We start from the raw sequence: 15679 nt of genomic DNA on the forward strand, positions 1-15679 counted from the left end.
TACAAAGTTTGACACAGGGCCATGTCACATAATAGTCATGATAGGTTTGGATACACATTCCCAACCACAGCCCCTAACGGACATGGGAAATGATTTTTTTCTTGTGTGCACCAGAAAATATCTCATGCGCACAAGAAAAAAGTCCCAGATACTGTCTGGTGCACACAAGATACTTTCTGGTGCGCAAGAGATACTTAATCGTGAGCAAAAGATCCTTTCTCATGCGCACCAGAAAGTATCTTGTGCACACAAGATAGTTTCTCAGGAAAAAAACAAACAACTTTGGGCACCTGGGTAGCTCACCTGGTAAAGCGTGTGCCCATATACAGGGGCTCAGTCCTCACCGCAGCTACCGCAGGTTCGGTTCCGACCTGTGGCCCTTTGCTGCATGTTATTCCCCATCTCTCTCCCCTTTCATAGTCTAAGCTGTCCTATCTAATAAAGACCTAAAATAATCTTTAAAAAAAATACACCTTTAGGGGCTCCGTATCATTGTCAGTATTGTTGTGACAAATACATTTTAAAGTTACACTTGATCTGCATGGAAATTGTAGACATCTCTGGGGTTTTCTGTGATGTAATGCTGTGTTTTTTTGGAGAAATAAAAGTGTAATGTATCAGAAAAGAGGGATGTAAATTACTGTGGTGCCCTCAAGGTCTCTTACCCCATTCTTCAGTTTGGTGTGCAAATGAGACAGTTGCCCGCTGAAATCAAGGATTGCTCCTTTAAATATTTATCAACACTTCATGCATAATTTATGGTGTTATTGTGATATAATACATATACATGCATCATTTGCGGTGTTAAATGATGGTGTTAAGTTTCTCCTATAGATCTGGTTGCCCTCGAATAGCTCTTGCTAATATTATAAAATACATGGAAAAACACATTAGAAAACCATTATTAATGGGCTATTATAGTGAGGGCTGAACGATTTGGAGAAAAAAATCTAATTGCGATTTTTCTGCCAGATATTACGATTAGGATTCGATTTTTTTTTTTAGCTACATATGTATTGCACCTTCTTTGGTCATAAAGTAATAAAAATAAATGAAAATTCACTGGAAAATAGGACATTTCTTTAAACAAGCTGTGTTATGTAACATTATTTCAGCATGTATCTTATGTAAAAACTGTAAATATAATAATGAAAAGAGGAATAAAAAATGTTTAACCGAATGTTACACCAAACCAACTTAATAATTGACATTCGCTAATCACATTCTTTTAAATCGCGATTTCGATTTGGAAACGATTAATCGTTCAGGCCTAATTACAGGTAAGCCCAGTAATACAATTACAATACTGCCTCTTGTATTATGATTTTTAGCTTTGCAACTCTCGTTGGTATTGGATTTCCCCCCTTGATAATGAACTGTAAAGTATGTGGTGAAGTACATTTTTGGAGTAAAGTTAGAAAAAGCAACAAAATGATATTTTGAGCATGATACAATCAATGAGAATGGACAATGGCCATAACATACCTGGTCAACATAGTCCACAGGATTTGATGTCGGTTCCACTGAATTTCTAAATAATTAGCAAAGATAGCATTTGAATTGCTCTGTAATCGATTCTAAGGGTTATTCTTTCATGTCTTGTCGTTTAATGTGGTAACGTCGCTCTGCTTTTAGAAGAAACACACTACACACGACAATCCGTGAGGCCACTGTTACGCTAACCAGGATAACTTCTGGTCGTGACTTTCAAAATAAAACGCTGGTTTACATTTCAGCTCACAATTCTCTTCCTGAAGCATGAACCTTTGTTCACCTCTAGATGATAACCTGATAATTATACAGTGGTGGAAGTAAGTACCCTACATTTATTTAAAGTAGGGCTACAAGGTACTGGCCTACAATTTGGAGCCTACTTTAAAAGTAGTATTTCTGTTTTCTGCCTCTAAGGAAATATTGTAGGCTACTGTTTGCTAAACTATGCTAAATGTAACGGTGGTAGCTCCAACTTACTTGCAGATGGAGATTTTATATTCAAAACATGTTATCAAAATGTGATGCATTATTGTTGGTTGAACACTATTGTATACAGTCTGGTTACAAGTAGGTCAACTGCTTAGCCTACAATGTAGGCTAGGCCCTACATGTCCAGCATGTAGAGTTCTGCTTACATAGTAACGATCAATAGTAATGATCAAATAGTATCATATTACACTGACCGTGTTGATAGCCTACTACATTATAGCATTTCCTTGTTAATTCTGTAATTGTACTTTCAAAATTTGAAAGCTTGGAGCTTTTACTTTGGAGACCAAATCGCTACTGTTCCGGTTATGTGTGTCTAGCTTGACTCAGCTGTCACGCATTCATTCCACACTGTCACAGTGTCACTGTGGTCAACAGAAGTGAAATGAGATAATAGAGGCTGTAAAGAGAGGGGTGTATGGGGGGATGGTGCAGAAAAGGGTTAGACCTCTAGGCTTGGACAGATTTTAATCAATAAACCTATTAAGGCAATAGGAAAAGTGCATAGATAAAGCTGGTTCCCAAAATCATTAGACCTATACTATGATAAGATTTCTCATTGTCCAAGGTGACATCTTAAATGTCTGGCTCTGTCTGACCAACAGTCCCAAAAACAAACAAAGATACTCAGTTTACAGTGATAGAAGACTAATGGAAATATTCCCATTTGAGAAGCTGAAACCACAGGATATTGCCATTTCTTCTTTAAAAAATGAATTCTCAAAACAATTAATTGGTTTGCAAAATGTGTTATGTGTAAGCATAATAATATCCACTGATAAAAGTATTTAAACTGTATGTGGGGCTTCTTACCAACTAAATGGATTGTGAAAGGGATCGTGTTTCTAACGTTACTAGTTGTTGCAGCAGCATGTGAAAAAACTACAAAGTTTGCTATGCCAAAAAGAATGTTAATCTCGCGATAAAAAAATTATATAATTATCGCCGTTAAAATGGGTTTGCTTTAACGCCGTTAACGCGTTTAACTGACAGCACTAATATATATATATATATATATACAGTGTCCAGCGGTGATCCAGAATGAAAATTTGCAGAATTAAGCGGACTGTTCTGTATTTAAATCTGCAGAATATCTGCAGAAAGTCTGCAGAAAATTCTGCATAATTCTGCATCTGCAGATTCTGTGTGGCCCTGCTGATAAGAGATAAAGGGCCCTATCTTACACCCGGCACAGCGCAGCACAAAGCCCGACGCAAGTGTCTTTGCTAGTTTAAGACCGACGCAGTTGTCAATTTCCTGTCCAGCGCCCACGTTTAATAGCAAATGCACCAACGTCCATCTGTGCACCCATGGGCGTGCTGGTCTTACAGGGAGGTTCAGGTGTATTCTGGGCGTATTGCTATCTTGAGGCAGTGGAAAGTGATTGCACCATTGACCAACAAAAACCTGGTCTGAAGTCAATAACGCAGCATTTCATTGTTATTTTAAGGCCTGCTTCACCTTGTGGACTTTTGGTGGCACAGTGCTGGTGCCATTTATGATCTGCTCGCGCGTTTTCACTACACTCACAAGCAGATCAGTTCCTTCTCCTAAATCCGCCATCATAATAGCAATGCGCCAAGGTCCAAACGCGCCTGGCTTTTAAAGGGAATGAGATATGACTCTCTGATTGGTTTATTGCATGTTACGCCCAAAACAAACCTATGATTAATTAAGACATTAAGTACAACCCTTTTGAACCATGCGCCCAGCGCACAGACCCATTTTTCCGCCTTACATTAGCAAAAGTGGATTTGTACACGCCCTAAACGCACCTGCGCCAGGCGCTTCTCGCCGTGCGCTTAGATCGTTAAAATAGGGCCCAAAGTGTCTGTACTCTGTTGATTTTGAACGATGAGAAATGAATTGTCCTTGTATTGGAAAACACTGGACATTTGGTCATCTATTACACGCATCTAAAACAAATAGGCTATCAATCAGCAACCAGGATGGGCTTTCTTTTGATAGGCAAAGGGGTCACTATAGCTCCTTAATAAACACTTGTGGCTGTATTGCATGCTGGTCTATTGAGGCTACTACAGATAGAAAGACTACTTCCTTACCTATAGTAGACCACATTTTTTGTTATTTTAGATTTCCCTGCATAAATCTGCTGCATAAATAAGGTGTTATGGACACAAACAGCAGGACAATACTCTATGTGACTAAGGAGTTTAATTATAGTTCAACTATCATGACATAAATGCGACAATTCATAAAGTGATGAAGTAAAATCTCATTCATGGACTCCAGCTGTTTCCGAGCCCTCTCTCTGGCCTGAACACTAAACTTTCTGAGTAAACTTCCAAGACTAGTATCGCAGTTTGACAGCCTCACCGTTGAGCCTGCCTGGCTGTTACGTATGCAACTAAGCATCTTCCTTTAATACAGCAAGCCTCATCTAAAGCTTCTTCCCACTGAAGAGTGAATTCAGAAAGTAAACAAAGCCTGCTGAGCCTTGGATCATAATACTGGGTTAGATCTCAGGCAAGAGCTGTCTCTGTGAGTTGTTGGCATGCATCCATCTTCAAATCCGTCTTCAAATCCCTCTCCATTTGTGCCAATCCTGTGATGCTGTTTTTTGTTTTATTTCTGTCAGTTTAGGGAAGGAATATCTTTGCATGATGTATCTGCCTCCCTGAGAAGTGAGGAGAAAGCAGTTCTTCAGTTAACTTTTGGCTGAAGGTTGGCTGAAAAACAGAACGTTACATCAAGAATGATTTTAGCAAAAAAAAAAGGAAGATGAATCAATGACCGTTACTAAGTTTGATATATTTAACATCTCTCATCATTTCCAGCGGATGAAGCCCCCCTGACTTTGGTCTAAAGTCTAGAGATACATTCAGAGGCTCACCAGAACTTTGTATTTTCCTTGACATAAATTCAGATGATTTCACCATAAATTTGTGCCTGAAAATGTATCAGAATGCAGGAAATGAAGTCTTTGACACTCAAAATTTCCTGGGGGAGGACCCCCAGACCCCCGTTTCATTTGTGTCCCCCTCCCCCCCCGAAAAGGCCTATTCTCAGACAGGAAAATATGACCTCTATGACCATGCAGTCAATACAGATATTTCATAAAAACATTCAAAACAAAAGCAGGGCTATAACACAACCCTAAGTCTGTAACTTCTGATATGTTGCGGTAAAAGTGGCTCTCCTATTGACTTTGTCCTATCAGTGAGGCTGTCATGAAAAAATAGTGAAGACCACTGCTTTATAGCCACGGGTTAAAGTTTTCACTCATCCTGAGAAATACGTTGACACCTATTAGATGGACTGATTGATTAGATGGAACGTTTTCTACAGTCATGACTCCGACTTTTGGTGATCCCATGAGCTACCATTAGGTTTGGGTTTTAAGTGAAATGTTTTCAACAACTTATTGTAGTCAACTTTGGTGATCCCGATTACTTTTCCATCTAGTACCATCATCAGGTCAAAATATTATATAAAATACAGAAATACACATATGGTAATGACGCATAATAAGTGTACATGTCTAACACAAAGTATAAAGAGTATATTTACTTACTTTTCTGGACATCAAGGTATCCGTCTTGCAGCTTGAAATCCATGTGCTCGACTATGATATTAGGTTGCCATGGCTACCAAATAAACTTTTGATGAAAAAACAGTAGGAAAGTGCCTTTATGCACATTGTGTTGGTAATGACGGCTAAACCATGGGACAGGTAGAAATTAAGCAAAATAAAGTACAAAATGCATATATATATATATATATATATATATATATATATATATATATATATATATATATATATATATATATATATATAATTTGTGCATAGGTTATTAGTTCAGGTAACATTTAATTCATATGCATTTTTTTTTTAAATTAATTTGTGATAACTAATGTTTGAGATATGGCACGATGTGAAAACACAGATATTGTACCACAAAACACCAATAAAATGTGTTAAAATCATTAGTAAGAGCAACCATTAAAAAGGCCTAGACTTGTTTTTGTTTAGGCTAATTAGTGGTGTAATAGAATTACACCCTGTTGACCGAAATAGGCCCGAATTCTGGGAAATACCCATATATACAAATATATTTGTTTAATAATATGGTTTATGACTAAATACTTCGAGAACAGTTACATTTTGGAAAAGATAGTGGTTTGGGTTAAAATAAAGCCCTGAAGACTCACTTCTCCCATGTGCAATATTAACATGCTAACCCGCTAAACTAAGATGGTGAACACGACAAATAATATAACCTGTTAAAAGTCAGCATGTCACTCAGTGACCAGTACATAAAGAAAAATGGATCCAAGAGGTTTCTTTATTTCACGAGTTGCTTCATGACAGTGTCAACCAAAATCTCTCAATGCTAAGTTGGAAAAACAATACTCTACCCAGGTTTCTCACGGCCAGTAAAGGTAATAATACAACAGAAAAAAAACGGAACCTTCTTTAACGTATAAAGCCTGTATGGATGTGAAAACAGCAGTTCTGGATTTTATTCAGGAGAGTTAAACCCAATAGTGCAGTCCCGATTTAAAACATGCCTGTTTGGAACGGGCCGATTGCTTGGCTTCCTGTATTGCTGCTTGCAGCTTTCTCCAGAACCACTGTACCCCGAAATAACCAAGGGGGTTCGCTTCAGAGCTCGAACCTCCTATGGCGCCATTTTGATGCTACAAAGCGATCACCCGACGTTAGCATTCCATTGACTGCCATTCATTTTGGCGTCACTTTGACAGCGAATAACTTTACATCTGAAGCACATAAATAATTTATTTGTCCATTGTTTATTTCTAAAGAAACACAACAATGTATAAAAGGCTCCATTACCTTGTATCTCACGTTATGGCTCCGTAGCAGACGTTTTTGTAAAAATAGGCTAACGATTGCGTCATAACCACACGACTTACTGTCGCACAGTAGAGAAATTACCGTATAGTACAGAAGCTCTCAGGCAGTTTGGACTTACATTAGCTGTTTAAGTTTAATTACTAATGTTAACTAGCATTTTAGTTAGCAATAATTAGCCTGTGTCCATGTTATCTCCTTACATATACAGTCACGTGAACAAATTAGGACATCCATGTTAAAGTTGACTAAAAAGAGGAATAAAAAAAATCATCTTTAGGAAATTGATCTTAATGCCTCAATTAAAAAAATGAGGAAAAATCCAATCTTTAAGGACACCGATTTTCTTTGTGAATGAATTATGTATCGTAAATAAATAAATGTTCTTCCTTAAAATACAGGGAGCATAAGTCAGTACACCCCTATGTTAAATTCCCATAGAGGCAGGCAGACTTTTAAAGGCCAGTTATTTCATGGATCCAGGATACTATGCATCCTGATAAAGTTCCCTTGACCTTTGGAATTAAAATAGCCCCCCCCACATCATCACATACCCTTCACCATACCAAGAGATTGGCATGGTTTTATTTCAGTTAGCCTAATAGCTGGTTTGATTTGCATTGAGAGATGATTTTATGGAAAGTACCCCATGCCAATCTCTAGGTATGGTGAACGGTATGTGATGATGTGGGGCTATTTTATTTTATGGGGCAACTTTAGCATGGGTGTCCTAATTTTTTCACATGACTGTACCTACGCTCTCCTTCTCTGCAAGATTTGGAATGATTGAGATTTCTCTTGGCACAGCTACCAGAAGACTTCCAACTTTCAGACAGGTTGCTCACGTCACATTTACTTCTTCTCTCTCAGTTGGAGGCTGCTCAGTAACGCTCAGCCCTCACTGGAAAAGTGCTTATAATATGGTCTCCTGGTCTCTGGATTTATAGATAGATGACTCAGTAAACCTGGAGGGTATAGTTGGAAAAAAAAACCTGGACCTTTTGTTCATTTAGCTTCAACAATTAGTTGAGGTTTATTCATTCGATAGAACAAACTCAGAGATAACATGATCAGGTTAATCCAAACCTGGTTTAAAAAATCAAGATAACTTCACATGTAGGACTACAAACCACAGACCTGAGGTGTGAAATGGCCAAAATCACTGAAGGGCAGAGATGTTTCCAGCCACAGAGCAGCAAATATCAGATACAATGTATAAAGAGCAAAAATATAATCCAAAATCCAACATGTGTGTGTGTGTGTGTGTGTGTGTTCTCCTACTGTATGATCTTAAAATCAAGCAATGGCATTTTAAGATGTGAAGAAGTGATGTTATACATTCAGTGGTAAGTAATATTATCCAATTTATGAACAATTCATTTGGCCAGATTGATTTATTTAATCCTAATATCATATAGGGCAACTGAGGTGAATTAATGTGTGGGTGTTACATACAAAATGGCGGCTACAGACCCTGATAGGGTTGCAAAGGGTCAGAACATTTCCATCAAGTTTGCAAGTGAGGGTAAACTCAGAATTTGTGGGAATTATTGCAGAATTTCAATATAAAAAGTGTACATCTTAATAGTGAATTTTGTTTGGGGGGGGGCTGTTATGGCGTGTTAAGCCCAATTTATGCTTCTGCGTTAAGTTAACCAGCATATAGCCTAAAGCAAACAGTTTATAACTTGTTAACACCTTCTGTTAGTTTTTGATAGCTGTTACTGTGTGCGATGTAACGTTAGCTTGTTTGAGCATGCTAATTGAGGAGGTGTAATTCATCTGTGTCCATTCATTCTTTACTGTGAAACAGTTCTTTTATAAATGAGTTGTTGACTTTAAACCCTAAGTTTGCACACAGCTCACATTGTCAGCTCAAATTTCAAAAGTAGGCTATCTACTTAACTTGCTAGCTAGCTAGCTACCTCACCACATGGCACATTTCACAAAATAAAGGAATTATTTGGCAAATTAAAGAGTTAGCTTCTATCTGCATACAACATATAGGGCAGATAAGCCCTATATTTTCATTTTATTCACATTATTTCCCATTCACTCCCATGTAAAGTTTCCACCTTATAAATATAGAATATAGAATATTCCTGGAATACCCTAGGACCTGATTTTAAATTATATTTATTAGCTATACTATAATACGCCTTTTTCACAGAAGAAATTTTGACATGCCACAGTAGGGAAAGCACAGGTGTAAATAATAAAACGACGGATTCCGTTTAGCTGCATTAGTGTATTCTGGCTCAGATGGTCACAGCAGTTGAGCTTCATGGTGGAGAGTTAATACCTGGGGGTAAAATAGGAGTTGATTAGCTTAGCTTAGCACAAAGACTAAATGCAGGGGAAACCGCTAGCCTGGTCTGTCAAAGAAACTGAAACAAAATCTGCCTAGCCGCACCAGTAAAGCTAAATAACATTTCTACTTTTACTTGTTTAAATATTACTAATTAACACATTATATCTCATTGGTTTGGAGTAAAGAAAGCAGCTTTCCCAAAATGTGAAACCTTTCTTTGAATGCGCTAAAAGAAGCCTGTTATATAGTTACTTTTAGAGCACAAGTTGCCATTATAATAGATACTGTGAATAAAAGGCTTTTTTGTAAACATTGATCCCCAAATTTCAGTTCAATGTAAACATTGTTTTTGTACTGTATTTGTATTGCAATTGGGCACAGAATCCTCCATTTTCCTTCAACTTCCTTGAAGGCGGGTACTCGGTTGAAGTTTAAAACTATTGGATCTGCCCAGAGCCACTCTGGATCTGCCATAACCGATCGCTAACGTTTGGTCGTGACGTATGTCATGCGCATGTGCAACAAGAGGGGAGACCGACAACAACTATCGGCTTATATTTAGCATTAGCATCGCTAGCGTTAGTCTTAGCCAACTCCTTCACCACTAATGGAGCGAGCTGAAAAATCAAACTGTTCCTGAACCCCATGGGGAGGAGGGCCACAACATCATGGCCACCAACAAAACTCAGCAAAGATTGTTCTAGCTCGGGCTTTAACTTCTGGATATTATATAATAGACCGAATGGCTTCGCTCGCATCTTTCTCCGCTGCGATTACGGAACTACAACTCTAGTGCACGGCCTCAACGGCGTCGTTCTCAGCCACTCCCTCTGTTCGCTGATTGGACCGCCAAAAATTTGGCTGGAGAAAACCCAAGACTAAACCGCGAACCCAGACGTAGTACTGAAGGGAAATGAAAATTGAGCGGAAGTAGCCAGGGTACCATTCCCCACCTCTGAATAAAAGACAAATCTGATTATAACTGACAGTCCAACCTTGTTTGAGGGGCTTGTTACTGTTTTGAAAAAAGAAAATATTAAATTTCCTGCAGACACATCACCAACTTTCAAGGATTTGTACCTGATTTGAAATAATTTTTTTCAAAACAATTGTACTTTAAAATGAGAAATACTGTCTTGGTAATGTGAAATAAAATTTAAACAGTTAAGGAGAGCAGCATGTGCCCTCTACAGTACACACTCAGTGCAATATTTCAGTTACAACTGATAAGACGATCAAGTATTGTACTACAACTGCATACTAGCTTTCAGTTCCTCGAGGATGTCAGTGCCACTGCTCCAGGCAACCACTTTAGCTCGGAGAGAAGCGTTATCTTCCCGTTGTTCCAGTCTGGCCAGCAGTTTCTCCAGAGTGTAGCCCTTCCTGGGCATCACAACATCACGCCCTCTCAGACAGGAAGTCGGGCAGAGATCATTCCCACCGTCCCCCGCGTAGAATACCCGCTCGTACTCCACACCTCCGTCCGACTGCTCTGACAGATATACCTCCAGGACTTTCCTCTTACAGAGGTTGACGGGGCATCGGTCGCAGTCGTGAGAGTGGTGGCCCCGCACCTCCATGTGCCCGAGCTCATTGAACCTAGCCGGGTTGGTGAAAACCTGATCCACAGCCGCCTTGAACCCAGACGCGTGGAGGATCCAGTCTATGAACATGGTGTTGGAGTCAGAGATGACTATGCAGTCAATGGTGCTTTTATGCTCTGATATGAATGTCAGCAAGTCTGTCATTCCAGCTGTGAAGGGGATGGTCTCCATCACACTGCGGACCCTGTCTGGGCTGATCTGCTGCTCTCCTGGAAGGACACAAGGAATCAGTAGGTTGGAGGTAGCAATATAAATGTCAGGGTTTCCCCTGCCTTTGTAAGGCCTCCTGTACACTACCTGCGTGGCGTGAGCGTGTCAGCTGCGTGGCGTGTCTGTTTTTATTTTGGCTCCCATGTTAACAGGTTAGAGCTTGCACACTGCCTGCGTGACACGCGTCACGCGTGCATGCTAGAAATACAACCAATGCCTATTTTTCACACGACACGCAAGCGTGTTGGAAGCGTTCCCAGGCAAAATAGAATACAAAAAGATGTTTATATGTCATTTTGACACGAATACATATTAATAAATGACATTTTGATGTTTGAAAGTCTCTATGCAGATATAAATGTAATTAAAAAAAATTATTAATAAATAATTATCCATTTTCAAATATTGCACCTGTCAATACAGAACAAAATATTCTGTAGCCTATTTTGCTGTCAATACTTTCCCGTTGTCTTTGCTGTGCAAACAAATGTACAAACACAAAACTATTGACAAAATAAAGTTGAAGAACACACTATTATTTCATTTTATCAATGGGGAAACATCCATGTGTACAGACAAGGCTAGCAGCAGCAGCGCCGCATCAGACACGTTTCTGGTGTGCAAAGACATAGAAAACGCCACGCAGCCGCCACACAACTGACACGCAACAGAAAGCCACGCTCATGCCACGCAGCCAGTGTGCAGGAGCCCTAAGGTTTAGGTGCAGCACACGAGCAGTTTTGGGCACCATCTAAGCCGAATAAATGTAACTAAAAGACTTTCCTCAGATCTAATGATTGTAGTTGGTCTTCTTTAGCTTTAAAGCGTAACTCTCGCCAAAATGCAACCTAGGGTCTTTTTGTGAATGTACCTGAGTCAAACTTTCGTTTAAAAACATATTTAGGACGGAAGCGCCACTTTTAAGATGTACCGTATTTTCGTTTTTGGGTCAAATGGCCTTTTGAATGGGAGTGCTAGGGGCACTTTTATGCTAGCCTCAAAATAGCTATTTTTAAACCACTAAGAAGGCTCGACACAACATGAGACTTTGCTCCAAGTATCACCAGGGGCTCTACACCTTAACCAAAGCATTGACAACATTGTTTGTGTACCCAGAGTTTACTAAAAGAAACGTTTTGAGCAACTCACCGTAGCTCTTGTTGTTTGCGGCTGCTACCACCTCGGCAGTCAAAACGAGTCGATATCAAAACAAGTAGCCCCAGATTTAGGATATCCCTTGTGCACCGGTGTAGTTAAGGTGTAGAGCCCCTGGTGATACTTGGAGCAAAGTCTCATGTTGTGTCGAGCCTTCTTAGTGTTTTAAAAATAGCTATTTTGAGGCTAGCATCAAAGTGCCCCTATTACTCCCATTCAAAAGGCCATTTGACCCAAAAACAAAAATACGGTACATCTTAAAAGTGGCGCTTCCGTCCTAAATATGCTTTTAAACGAAAGTTTGACTCAGGTACATTCACAAAAAGACCCTAGGTTACATTTTGGCGAGAGTTATGCTTTAAGTAATCGTGATTTCAATAGTGACCAAAATAATTGTGATTGTTTGTTCCATAATCGTGCAGCAAAGACATTTGTTAAAATACAGTAGGATCCAAAAGAGAAAATAAACAAGCAAAAACAAATACAATACCAATGAAGATTAAGAGACTAAAAACCCAAAATTACAAACATGAGACAAACGCGAATCACAAAACTATCACAAAGGGACACAAACTGAGTCCAAATGACCACAGACCCTAAACAACCCCAAAGAAAACAAAAATGACCAAAAACAGACACAATCCCACAAAGAGACACAAAATGTATGGGGAAATTGCTAGCATTTTGCAAACAATTGCAAAAAAAAAAAATTTCTTTTAAAGAAAATGCACATTTTCTTGAGGAAGGACGCCTAAACCCACCGCCATATATGTGCACCTACGTCTTCCACAAAGCCAAGGAAAACACTGAAATGTTAATGTAGGAAAGAATGAATAAATGGCCCACAACAGGATAAGGAATTCTCACCTATGTAGTTCATCACTCGGCCCATGAACTCAGTCCAGTGGCCTTTCCTGTAGGAATTCTTCACAGAGTCGGGAAGAGTCTGACCTGGAAGGCATCTGGGAAGAGAGAGAAAGAAAAAGATCCACAATGGATAAAGTGAGGATTTCAGCTGTAGTTCTTTACTGTATAACGTCCTTGTAATAGTACTCTTATATGTATATTTTTATAAATTTTTGCCAAAGTACAAATATACCAAACTTGTGTTTTGTAATATATATATTTTTTAGCGATATTTATTTGATTCATCAATATATTATTTACCTAATCACCCAAGTGTCACTGTTGTCATCGATCACAGTGTGGTCAAAATCAAACACCATCAGAGTCTTCATGTTTTCACCTGGAAAAAGACATCACTGTGTCAAATAAAGAAACATGTAGACAAGACTTGAAGTATGGAAGCAATTATTATTTTGTACCGAAAAAAAATGAATAAATAAGATAGATATATAGATAGATCAGCCCAGTCTCATGGCAGTTTGTGAAATGGTTAAGTTATTTAATCTATTGATTCGTGTACAGGGACACGTTTTTCTGTTTTTTATCGTGTTGGTGAGCACGAATTTTAAACTAATGTATTTGAATATGAAGCTTATTACGTGATAACAGCACGAGTATGGTAGCTGTGAGTAGTATTGAAAAGCCGCGTAGGGAGGAAGGCTGGGGTGGTGGATGGATCAAACAACACAGGACTTTCACCCCGGAGACCAGGTATCGCGTGTTGTAGTTCCTTTCCGCATTCTTGTTCTCCTAACCATAACCTTTCCCCGTCTTTCTTTTCCTAACCACAACCGTCCCGTTGTTGTAGCGCATCCCGTTGTTGTCGCCGGCGTTATTGTCGCGGCCCAGCTGCAGCCCAGTTGCATGGCAGTTTGTGAAATAGTAACGTTCCAATTTCGTGGTGACCAGCACGAAATAAAGTAGAAAATCGTTTCCCTGTACACTAATCAATAGATCAGAATAACGTGACCATTTCACGAACTGCTGTGAGACCGGGTTGGATAGATAGATAGATACTTTATTCATCCCGAGGGAAATTGTAGGCATCCAGTAGCTTAGACAACCATAACACAACAAACAGACACACACACACACACACACACACACACACACACATATATATATCTCACATACATAAAAATCACTCACAGAAATTTAAAGAATTAACAATTTGTGAAGTGATTCCAAAGGTCTGGTATGGACTGACCATGTGATGCAATGACCATGATAAGGTGCTATGGTAGACTGTGTGCAATGGTGGTAGTGCAAAAGGGAACAGTGCAGGGATTGAACAGTGCAATAACTTATTATTAAATATTAACTATGACTATGACAAGACAAGAATGTAAACATAACAGAATTGCTTGACAAACAAGAAATAATATACTTTAAGAACAATATATAACAGGGAATAAGTTATAAGATGTAGATGTTATGACCACAGTCCAGATTGGCTAATATAGCCTATAAAACAGTCAGGTGTGCAGCAGACAAAGTGATATAATGGTAGGGGCTGAGAGAGACAGGCTCATGCTGAAAAGTCCATTTCTCCCCTCCCCCTTCGTATCTTACTGTCTATTATTATCGTAAGATAAAGTTGTATTACGCATATTTGCTCGGTCATTTTAACCTCTCCGGTTTGGCCGTGACAGGGTAAAACTATCTACTTGTAGCTTTCTGTCCGTAACGCTCGGCCAGCTCATCTTTTATCAGCACGAACCGTGACTGGCCACGATAAACTGTGACGTCAACAACCAACTGTTGTTGTACCTCTATTGTATATACATCGCTTTCCCTTTTACTGCCGAGTGAACCACAAGACCTCAATTAACCCTGAGATATTTACAGACAAAATTCTAATAACTATATAGGTAACGTTTTAACGCACTATGCTTTAAATGACTGATTTGTATAAGAGGTCTGGTGTAACCTCGTCTCCTTACATGGAAACGACTTAGCTAGCAGCCCGGCTAATCTTCTATTAAAGTTCTGCTCGAAACAATTCAGATCAGGCTCAGGGGGAATAACAGGGATAACAGTGATTTCTGTACTAGAATAATACATCAGGTTCAGATATATAACATACAGGATTTAGCAAGCTAGCTAGGTAAAACGGTGACTAACGGCACACTGACCTGTCTGTCTGACATTAGTCCGCCGCTCTGTCTTCCTCCTCGTCTTGTTGTCGTGTTAACTTACAAGATGTCAACATTCTGAGCTCACTACCGCAACCTACTGGTGAAGTACAAATGTTTTGTTTTGTTTTTTTAATTTTTGAAAGAGTATGTGGAGTTTTGTTTAATGAATACTTTCGTAATAAAATTGCTACAACTAACGCACTTGTCGCAATACATTTGCGTAAATATTTTCGACCTAAACACCGAGTATGCAGCAAGTCCGTCACATTCATGACAACATTCTACAATTACAGTTTACCCATAGACCCAGAGAACACTTGAAGGCATCATTCAACTGTACATTCTGTGGAATGCAACAAAAGAGAAACTTGTGCATTTATTTTGGTTATTTCCTCATACTAAATTACTTTGGAGTAAACTGTCTCGATACTTAACTGATCTTATTTAGCCTGAATTGTCCTTGTGCTGGGAAAATGTACTTTTTGGTGTCATTAACTTTGACACAAATCTCACCTCTCAATTTTATTTAATCAAC

At 39.0% G+C, this 15679-nt stretch overlaps 1 protein-coding gene across 2 annotated transcripts; it reads right to left on the reverse strand.

Annotated features, from left to right (window-relative positions):
• Positions 1-6270: 6270 nt before the first annotated feature.
• phospho2 (phosphatase, orphan 2) lies at positions 6271-15189 on the reverse strand. Of its 2 annotated transcripts, XM_078247288.1 has the most exons (5): positions 15142-15189; positions 13268-13346; positions 12968-13062; positions 10393-10944; positions 6271-9122 (listed from the first exon to the last, which is right to left on the reverse strand). In XM_078247288.1, exons 2-5 carry the CDS (start codon positions 13336-13338, stop codon positions 9103-9105), a joined length of 738 nt encoding a protein of 245 aa, XP_078103414.1. In that variant the 5' UTR covers positions 13339-13346; positions 15142-15189; the 3' UTR covers positions 6271-9102. The 2 variants fall into 2 exon arrangements, with proteins under 2 accessions (XP_078103414.1, XP_078103468.1); XM_078247342.1 differs by lacking the exon at positions 6271-9122 and having other exon boundaries at positions 10272-10944.
• Positions 15190-15679: the final 490 nt, after the last annotated feature.

Source organism: Sander vitreus, chromosome 1 (genome assembly GCF_031162955.1).
Source record: "Sander vitreus isolate 19-12246 chromosome 1, sanVit1, whole genome shotgun sequence".
Lineage (NCBI taxonomy): Eukaryota > Metazoa > Chordata > Actinopteri > Perciformes > Percidae > Sander > Sander vitreus.